This window comes from Clytia hemisphaerica, unplaced genomic scaffold, assembly GCF_902728285.1.
Source record: "Clytia hemisphaerica strain Z4C2 unplaced genomic scaffold, Clytia hemisphaerica genome assembly, whole genome shotgun sequence".
NCBI lineage: Eukaryota > Metazoa > Cnidaria > Hydrozoa > Leptothecata > Clytiidae > Clytia > Clytia hemisphaerica.
In genome coordinates, this window is record NW_027103272.1 from 203519 (window position 1) to 214155 (window position 10637).

Genomic DNA, 10637 nt, shown 5'->3' on the forward strand with positions numbered 1-10637 from the left:
ATAAGGGATTCAAAATCTGTTTTATTGATGTTTGTTTCCCATTCTTAATTATATTTTTCAACTTCGAGTAACTTTTTTGTTACTTGGATTTTAAATTTTTTTTTTCCAAAATGGCGACCTCGTCAATCGTCAAATGCTGCTAGTCTACTTTACTGGACTCAGCGTCATTAAAAATTATCAAAAAGCTAAATTCAGCCAGAAGTAGACTCTAGTCTAGTCTCCTAGGAAATATTAGTCCCCTTATCCCGAACAATTAATAACTAAATTTCTGTAAAAAGTGCATCGCGATAAAATTTTACAGGTGTTTCTTTAGTTAGCAATCTCTGAAAAAATAAAATTTATTTACAAGATAATTTCTCTAAAAAATTGGCAATCCATAAAAAAACTGCATTCAAAATTTCAATAGGCTTCAAAATGGCGGCCTGAAGTTTTTAGTAAAAATGATAAAAGAATTTAGGGCCACTTTTAGGTTAAAATCAAACTGTTTTTCTATTTATTATACAGTGTGCCCCGAAAAAATCTTTATATAAATTAAAATCCTCAAAACTCATTACCTAAACTGAGCTTAGAATAGAAGTAGAGATTATAATTCTCTTTGTAATCAATAGGTATTAAAATCCCAAAATTAAGAGTTATGAATGAGGGTCTTGAGACACCCCCTTCTCGCAGATCCACTGGAGAAATCGGCCAAAGAAATCGTCCCGGTGGAAAATTCTCCAATTTTCGTCCCCACTGAAAATAATCAAATCAACACATCCTTACTACTTTTTTTTACTATTTTTCCCATCCCCACTGAATTTTGATTTGAAAACAAAAGAATTGAAATCCCCAACCATAAAAAATATAGGAATATCAATCCCCATCGAGTTTCAGTCCGTTATTTTTATTCCCACTTGCTGAAAACATCCTACCGGGTCTGTGAGAAGGGGGTGTTTTGAAATCGAAATATTAAGTATATAAGTCATAAAATTTGTCTTAAATTATGAGGATAACTTTAAATAAAAAATTGTCCGCTTTTTTTCGGGACAGACTGTACACCGCCTCTAATTACACCTCAAAGGCAAAAATAAGTTTCATACACCCAATATCGAATCAGGTCTACACAAGGTCTTTAGAGCTCGCTTATTGAATCAATTCGCCTTGTGCGTGCATCCTTCTTTGTTGCCATGTCGGCGTACTTAAGAGTAATTTCCTTGAGTGTGGTTTCCATATGGTAGCAAAAAAAGTATGTACTCTTAAAGCGGGTATGGACTCAAATTCAGCAATAGCACACATAGTTGCTTATATGCACCTTTTCTACAGAGGTTCAACAATAAACGCTCTTCATCACAACGCATCTCGGACTTCTCATGTTTCCCGTTTCCCATTCTTGAATGTGTACGGTAGAAGACCCACGTCCCAAATAAGAATGTGATTTCTTTTGCCAGGACCAGGGCGGGATACTCATTCCATATTTACATTTAATAAATCAGGTAAGCTAGAGACCATCTGTTCATGTTGTTGCATATTTGTTGTTTTTTTGCAAGAAGGTTATAACAAATAAAGTGTCTCAATTTCCAGTAACTAGCTGACTCGTAACATTATTTCAATGTTTATCTGACGGTATACGTACGGACGTTATGGACGTTATTTTGACGCCAAATGGTTGTTGAAAGAACTTTGGGTATCGATAGCCAGCATCGTTGTGTTCTTAATTTTTGTCCAAATAAATTTTCTCTACATAAAAACACAATCACTGCTTATAGTGCTGTCCAAGGTATGCAGCATGTTCCGCTAATTCGCCAGCTGTTTTCAACGAATTGCTGGAAAAGAGACAAACAGAGAATCGTTTTGGTTCCACCCTGACGTTGCCGTGTTGTTCTCGTTGTTGCCTTGACTACCAGCACTACTGGTGCTACCATTATTGCTGCAAAACAATAACAAAACGTCATCAATTATTTTGTTTTGATCATGTTATTTAGAACGCATTTTTAATATTTTATTTTAAAATTCGAGCTATTTTAATTTCGAAAAATGTTCCGTGTGAATACAAAGAAAACGTTAAATTCAATCCTTGCATCAAATCGTAAGGCTTCACTTGTTCTTGCTTAGTAAAGGTCGGAGATTCTTAGAGCCTTTTGCTTTGGACTCAATGCTCTAGATATAAAAAAGATTTATGTGCAAATGATTATAGCAAAACCTGAGCCTTGATTTGATGATATAGAAGTGTAAATTTGGAACTCCGTCAAAGTGAAAAACAGAGAATATTAAATGATAAGGTATATTCATGCTGAAAGTGTGATTGATCTATTTTGGGTTTCGGTAATTGAGCTAGCGTGAGCCGTGAGCACCACAGTTTAGCTTTCTCTTAAATTTATCTGTCGTCACAGTTTAGCTTTCTCTTAAATTTATCTGTCGTCACAGTTTAGCTTTCTCTTAAAATTATCTGTTGTCACAGTTTAGCTTTCTCTTAAATTTATCTGTCGTCACAGTTTAGCTTTCTCTTAAATTTATCTGTCGTCACAGTTTAGCTTTCTCTTAAAATTATCTGTTGTCACAGTTTAGCTTTCTCTTAAATTTATCTGTTGTCACAGTTTAGCTTTCTCTTAAATTTATTTGTCGTCACAGTTTAGCTTTCTCTTAAATTTATCTGTCGTCACAGTTTAGCTTTCTCTTAAGTTTATCTGTCGTCACAGTTTAGCTTTCTCTTAAGTTTATCTGTCTTCACAGTTTAGCTTTTTCTTAAATTTATCTGTCGTCACAGTTTAGCTTTCTCTTAAATTTATCTGTCGTCACAGTGTAAAATTCATGCACTGTGATACTCACGGTATACTTGAGTGTGGTTCTAAGTAAAAAATGCTATGGATGAGGTATCATATTCTTGAAAAAGTATAGCGGTTTAGGTACATTTGCAGGTTGACGCATACGCATGCATAATTTTTGATGACATTTTGTGATATGTTTTGTGTGCAATACAGTTGCAGTTTGAAAGTGCAGTGCAAAGCAGAAAAGGAAACTTCACTCTTTCTCTTATGGGTAGAACTTTCTAAAGACAAGAAAATTGTCAAAAAACAGGGTGCAGACCTTCATTTCCTTCCCATAGGAAAACTTTACTGAAATCTGCTAAATCTGCTTTATGCAAAATATTATAATTTTAAGAATCTTATCCGGAATACTAAGCTGTAAAAATTCCCAAACCAGCCTGCACACAACGTCGTTTCAACGTTAATCTAATGTTCACAACGTCCATATAATGTTAGATGAACGTTAAAACAACGTTGTGTGCCAGCTGGGAACCCACTAGTTTAAAGCTCATCCCTAGGTCTTTCATTTTATTCAAAATATTTTCACGTGCCACTTAAACTTTTTAGTACATGCAGATAAATATTGATGTGACTAGGTGACCAAACAATTGTTGTGTTGCAAGCCTTACTAAAGTAACAGTATGGCCCACTTACTTTAAACGAGTCTTCGATTGATTCGTTTTCCTTTCTTGGTAATATTCCTAAGAAAAAAAACGGATGTTTAAGCAAATTATATATAGACAATATTTGTCTAAAACTAAAGTCACAGTAATTCAAAACCAAAAAATTAAGATTTGACGTTCTGTTTCAGCTTGGTTCCTCTAACCCAACACAAATTCATAACCAATGATAAAATAGCGAATTAAAGAAGAACTAACGAACAAACCTTTTCCCAGGTTTATACCTTATCGACCCTTTTTACGCTAGCCCTTATTACGCCAGCGTAATAAGGCTGGTGTCAAAAGGGCCGATTAGGTAGTAAAAAAAATAGAGTTCTTAATCAATATAATTGCTAGGTAACATAGGGAGTTACAAGCTGGTACGCAACGTTGCTTCAATATTAAAAAAAACTTAATATGGATGTTAAGGAAGTTATTTTGAAGTTTTGCACTAGTTTTGATCTCTTTGAGCAGTATTCAGTTTATAAAGCATGTGGTTACTAGCCCACTTACTAGCCCAACTCCTGTGTGTCACTCCACTCAACTGTGTCATATCGACCCCTTAGACCAGACTAATTATTATAGCTCAAACGACAATGCATTATTGAAAAAAATATCAACACTCACAATTTTCCACTGTAAAAGTTCAATCCATGATTTAGCTTCTGAAGGTGAACTAGCCACAAAATAAAATATCCTTGTTGGCATGGCTAATCGGAAGCAATTATTTCGTCCATCACAGAAGTCTTCCACTGCATGCATTGCGTCAACTAAATCGATGGTCTTAATTGGAGTCGATTCCTGAAATTAAAAATAATGAAATTTTAGCTTGACTTTCTTAAAAAACGTTTCAAATAATCCAAGAAAATCCAAGGAAAATCCAAGGAAAACTCCACCAAATTTCAGACAAATTGCAAAGATTTTCATATACGGTGAGGCCAAGAACTCAAGTCATTGAATATCTACCTGGTCAGGAAATACTGGTGAAAAAATTGAATTCCATTTTATTTTGGGCATGTGATTAATATCGATGGGCATTCTAAGTTCCTTAAACTAAGTGACGTCATATTGCAATTCTAAAGGCCGGTATCCACTTTCGTGCGAAATGGGCGACAGTTTTTTTCTCAACCTTTTTTGCCTAAAGAAAAGATTACGTCATAAAAGAGTTTCGCGTGAACAAAAAAAAGTTGCAGAAAGCTCAACTTTTTTCAACCGTTACGTCAATTTTGGCCAATGGAATTGCTTCATTTTTCAACCGACCAATAACCTTACAAAAACGTTAAAAATTTTCGCTCACTTCGCGCGAAAGTGGAGACTGGCCTTTATGCAACGACTTTATTGACCACTATCTTACGCATTACACGTGTCATTTTAATGACATGGATTCAAATGACTGCTTAAACAGAAAATAGATTTGGCACAATGTTCGTTGGACGAACTAAAGGTCTAGGCACAACAAAGGGAGGACTAACCTCTTTTTCTTTGTAATATTTTAATAAGTTCTTTTGCAGGACAAACCATCTTTTCTTCCAGTTCTAAGAAAATAAGCAATGAATTTTAAAAATGATATCAAGAGTGTAAAACTTTTCTTAAAATTTAAAAATGCTTTGTGTGTCTTTTGCAATAAATTTTTAAAATCTAAGTAGGTCATTATTATAGTTCGAACTACAGAGAAATTCGGAAAAAATTATTCAAAAGAAATAGTTTATTCACAATCGTTGCCAGATGAGTTTCAGATAAACCCCTGTCTCACAACCTCAGTGAAATTTTTCTCTACAGCAGGCATAGAAATTATATTGTTCCAAGTTAAAAACATCCAGTTGGGATAGTTTGAAGTGCAATTTCTTACGTATTGAATTTCGAATGGGGATTGTGATATATTATAAAGACCACTTTGGTCTGCATTTTATTCATTTTGTATAGAGCCCGTAATCTTATATCGAAAGATCAGTTTTTACATCAGACTCCGTGCAGTAAGCACGTCACTTTCTTAAAGGAATGAACTCCCAGTGGGGCTGAAATTATAGGGTATCTTTCCCATCGGGAACGTAATTTTGGACAAATTTTCAAGTGGGGCCGGGGTATGAATGTGTCTGTAACACCCTCTGTTCAGAATGCTTACTTTATGAATTGCACCTCTCTTGATAAGATAACCTTCTTTTGAAGCTATCTAAAGTGAGAAATAGAAAAAACTGTATATTTTATGTGTCTCAGTGTGACGAAATCCCAGTATGGGGGGGGGGAGTTTGAGAAGATGACCCTGTCAGATATGAATGTTCGGAAAAATTGTTACGAAAAATCGAGAAAAAAAATTCCATTTTCAGCCCGAAAAGTAGGAAAAGTGACGAAATGTAGACGAAAAATTGAAACATTTTCTAATTTCCATTCTAAAAATTGTCCAAAATAACCAAAAGTCGACCTTATCAGGTACACATCTTAAAAATTGATAAAAAGTAATTTTCAAAAATCCTGCACACGACCGTTAAATAAATTGTTGCATTGATTTTTTCAGGCATTAAATAAAAGACTTGATTAGTTCATTACGTAGTAAGTTCAATGGTAAACTTACATGTAGATCTGGTGATGGTTTCGCCATGTCTTGATTGAATGATGTTTGCTTCCCAAGTTCAGCGTGTCTGACTACGTGTTCATATTGAGTTGGTTCTGGAATGTCGTGTTTATATGGGTGTCTGAGTGTCACCGAAGTTCCTAGAAAAACAAAAGTGATTTGACAGACTTGAATAGAAAAAAAATGATGAAGTGTTATCATTGATTCATTCATTTGAAAGTCTTTTAAGTGTCTGCTTCTAAGAAATGACATCAACCAATCAGATGAAAGACAGTTTCAACGATCTTAAGTTTGTTAACATATAGGCTAAAGTACAAAGTATATTTTGAACAACAATTATCATCAAAGAATTAATTCACTTTGAAGTTAGCATTTGCTGAATTCGTGATAATTTTCTTCTCTGTGTTCTCGAAAAAAAACTTCTAATAGATTAAGTGCTGTATAAAGTACCGTAATACGTACCGGGGGGGTTAAAGGGTTTTTAAATTCTACGTACATGTAAAAAAAACTGTAAAAGCTAACCTGATTCACTGCCAAGCACTGGCATACATTTAAAATGTTCGGATAATTCATCGATTGAATCAAATTGTGCGATACCGAATGCGTACGTATGTTTAAAATGATTAATGTCTAATGCGTAATGTTTGATAGAATTCGAACACCTGTATGTAAAAAGGAGTAAGAAAAACGTTATAGTTTGTCTGTAAACGGAAATTTCAAAATCTATTGCTGTAGAGACAATCTCAGATTGCTCAGATAGGCTCTATGCTAAGTTATACTAGAATACGTTATAGTACGCCATTTTAAACTTTCAGTAGAAATACTGTGTTTCTGACTGAACCTCATATGAGAAAAATCTCTCTCCTTTTGATATACAAAGTGTCCCATAAACAGTTCCCATAATAGAATCTATTGTGGCGGAAGCAGAATTTTGTACGGGACCCTTTGTAATGGACTAAGAATCCAAAAAAGATCCCTTGAAAGTTTGCTAGAGAAAGTCCACGAATTTTTCGTAAAAATTCAGAGAGGTATCATTCATTTAGACTCAGACATTGACATCAAAATATACAAAAAACTTGAAAAAAATATTAGTACAGTAATTCATCAGAGACATCTGTGAAGTCTTCATCATCTTCTGTAATTGTATATTTTCTTCGTTGATGCAATGCACTGAACAAATTTCCCATAATTCACTAACTATAGACCATGATGCATTTCAAATACATCTTTCGTTAAAGGTGTAAAACTATTTAACTTGAAATATTCCTGAAAATATATTTCTTGATTTTTCAAACTATCTAAAAAACAAGATCTCGCATAATTATTCTAAATCAAGATAGAAAACTTAAATGCCAAAGTAATGTTCAATGTTTTAACAATTTTCAGCCGCACTTAAACCAATTAAACCAATAAACCCTTGCACCATAGGAAACCCTGGGTACGAGTTAACCAGATTCGAATGACGTCAAATATCTTTATCTGTGACGCGCGCACGTCAGTGGAGACCCGAGCAGACTTGAACCAAGCCCGTTTTACGTAGAGTCAATTCATGATATGCATGTCTTCTGACAATACTCACGGACCCAACAGCTGATTGGTTGTAAGTGACGTAAAATCAATCAATAAGTCTCAGAACTATTATTTTTTACTATAAAAAATGACCATATCGTCACAACTTTGCATAGTATACAGTTTTTTTCTCGGGCTTTCTTTATTTTTATAACTGAGATTCAAGTTTTCACGTTTGGATTTTGTTTGAAAATAAATCTTTTGACGAAGAAAAATACAAGTTTTGTTTTAAAAGCTTATCCATGGATTGACAACGTCTAAACAGTGATAGATAATCCCGATTTTAATCCCAGTTGAAATGAAACCGGAATTATCGGGATTAATAGAGAAAGAAAAGGGATAATTATGGCGAAAGAGCTTGCGAACTAGGCTAGCTGAATGAACGAACAAACGAATAATGAAAGTCTAGTCTGATAAATGACTAGTATTTGAGTTGTAACAATACTTTCCATTTCTAGTTATAAAATTGGTGAGATACTATAATTATGGTAACCTATATAAATTGAGACACGAGTTTGTTATAAAGGTATATTAAAGGTTAAAACACCCCTCTGATACAGAACCGGTTGAACCCCCGCCTTACTAGAAAGTTTGGATAACATTTTGTCCCGGTGGGGAAAAGGAACTTTATACCTAGGGCGAGACCAATTTAATTTGCTGTTCTACGGGCGCTACCGACCCAGCATTTACTGCAAACGAAAAATTAATAATATTGAATTTCCTATGCCACAAATTTCTAATACTAGTCATTTAAAAATTTTACACTTAAAAAAGTTGAAAAGAATCTAAAATCATGAATTCTATGCACGAAAGATTTTATTACAAACTCCTTCAAAGATGAATGATGAATTTTCGACCAAGATTTTTTGAAAATATTAATTAAAGCCTAATTACTTTCCTTGATTAATCTTAGTTTTATTTTACCGACCAACCGACTCATATTTTGCTAACGATCTGCCCGTAGAACAACAAATTAAATTGGTTTCGCCAATTCTCGGAAAAGAATTTTTATCTCCATTGTAAAGAAGTTCCACCGGGGCTGTGAGACAGGGGTGTGTTAAATAAAAAAAGTTAAGAATTGTACCTTACTGAAACAGTAAATCGGTCCTTCTCATTGCCACTTGGTCGAACCAAATAACTTCCTTCAATCCCATTGGCTAATAACAACGCCTCACATGTGTTTCTCGTTACGCCAGGGTGGTAAAACGGTAAGTCTTCAATACGATTCAATTTTGATGATCTCGATTTCGAGCCGCTCTCTCTCGAGGGTGGTAATTCATCACCGCCATCGAAATAATCAAGCATGTTATAACTGGCAAGACTTGCTTCATCATTTTCAGAGTCGTCATCAGAATACTCGGCAATACCTTTTGGTAAAATAAGACAATGAATTTGAAGTCATAGGATATATCAAATCCCATTAGCAAAACTTGAAAAATTTCTTGGGCCAGATAAATTTAATGATGAAAAATAAAACCTACGATTACTTTTTAAGAATATCGAAAACTTTTGAGCAGGTGTTCTAATTTTAAGTTCAAAATTTTTTTTTTAATTAAGGTGTTCTTAATTTGACCATTTTGTGAGTATTTTTTTGTGCAATTTCTTAAAAAATTGGAGTCCATTGAGCCTTAAATTGTTCTAAATTGTTCTTAAAGTCTATTCACGATAAGTGTGTACTCTTTTTTCTTTTACTTATAACTTTTGAAGGAATTCTTCAATCTTTATAAATTTGGTATCATTGGAAAGATATTAATGAGTGGAACAATTTGAAATAAAAAAATCTTTAAAAAAATTCTAAAAATGAAGATGAAAATGAAAAAGAAAAAAATGAAGATCTTGTAGAAAAGTGCTATAACTTTCATTTTCACTTGAGAGATTCTTTGATCTTAGCAGATCATCACTGTGAAGAAATTTCATTAAAATATTTATTCAATATAAAGTTATGATACAAAGTTAATAAGTGATTGACCCCAAAAAACAGCAAAAAACTGCAGAAAACAGCGTTTTTAGACGTCAATCAGCTTATAACTTTGTTTGATATCTTTTGACTGAATGATTATTTTTGAGAATTTTTTTCACAGTGATGATGTTCGATGATTAAGGATTCACTCCAATGAAAATGATAGTTATAGCACTTTTCTACAAGATCTTCATTTTTTTCTTCTTCATTTTCATCTTCATTTTTATAATCTTTTTTTAAAGTTTTTTTTATTTCAAATTGTTCCACTCACTAATATCTTTCCAATGATACCAAATTTATAAAGATTGAAGAATTCCTTCAAAAGTTATAGGTTAATGAAAAAAGAGTGCACACTTATAGACTTATAGACTTTAATTATTTTTCCATCGAAGAATTATGTTCTTACGTATGTAGTTTGTTCTTATAAAAAACGTGTACATACATAGAAAGTGTGCCACTGGAATTAAAATTCAGAATTCGAAATCCAATCTTCTTACCTTGATCATTGACTCTGAACGTCATTTTATTCAACGATATTTCATCCAGTAGTTGGTCTTTGTCTACCTCCATTATGAAAGAAATCTTCAATGAAGATAAAATCTAACCATCATATAATTTTAAGAAATGCCTCCCTTTTTTAGAGGCATGGAAGGATTTGTGATTTCTTTATAACTCTAAAACTATGTGTCAGTTTTTCCTTATCTTTATGTTCAAGCAAGAGTCATAATATTGCAAATTTTAGCTTATGATATCAAAACAAATGTCGAAATACGATCTCTTAAAAAGAAATTCATGTTATTACAGATGACACTATATGATTGTATCAAATAGCCTTGTTTACTTAGAGAATGTTTTCAAACGGGAAATATGCTAAAGAAATATTCAGTCTACATAGTAATGAAGAATTTAATGACAAATGACGAATTTTAGCGAAAAACTTTGAAAATTTGAGCGTCGAATTGTCTACAGGGTGGGCAAAAAAATATTGTCAGACAAAAAGTGTACTACTTGCAGAGAAATTACAATCAAAGTCATAATAGTTGAGAAAAAAAGGGAAATTCCCACGAAATCTTACAACCACAAACGATTTGGAAGTG

At 33.3% G+C, this 10637-nt stretch overlaps 1 protein-coding gene across 3 annotated transcripts; it reads right to left on the reverse strand.

Moving 5' to 3' along the window:
• Positions 1-1544: 1544 nt before the first annotated feature.
• LOC136801894 (dual adapter for phosphotyrosine and 3-phosphotyrosine and 3-phosphoinositide-like) lies at positions 1545-10276 on the reverse strand. Of its 3 annotated transcripts, none has more exons than XM_067058574.1 (9): positions 10038-10276; positions 8665-8947; positions 6534-6673; positions 6012-6151; positions 5565-5612; positions 4915-4977; positions 4070-4243; positions 3438-3484; positions 1545-1906 (listed from the first exon to the last, which is right to left on the reverse strand). In XM_067058574.1, the coding sequence occupies exons 1-9, from the start codon at positions 10108-10110 to the stop codon at positions 1792-1794; spliced, it is 1083 nt and encodes a 360-aa protein (XP_066914675.1). In that variant the 5' UTR covers positions 10111-10276; the 3' UTR covers positions 1545-1791. The 3 variants fall into 3 exon arrangements, with proteins under 3 accessions (XP_066914675.1, XP_066914683.1, XP_066914689.1); XM_067058582.1 differs by having other exon boundaries at positions 1545-1802; positions 10038-10275; XM_067058588.1 differs by lacking the exons at positions 8665-8947; positions 10038-10276 and adding an exon at positions 7107-7296.
• Between the last annotated feature and the right edge of the window lie 361 nt (positions 10277-10637).

Coding starts and splice junctions, on each gene's coding strand:
- LOC136801894 (XM_067058574.1), bottom strand. CDS start 10,110: ATGGAGGTAGACAAAGACCAACTACTGGATGAAATATCGTTGAATAAA. Junction 6,674..8,664: donor CGATTTACTGTTTCAGTAAG/GTACAATTCTTA, acceptor TTTTACATACAG/GTGTTCGAATTCTATCAAAC. Junction 5,613..6,011: donor AACCATCACCAGATCTACAT/GTAAGTTTACCA, acceptor TTCTCACTTTAG/ATAGCTTCAAAAGAAGGTTA.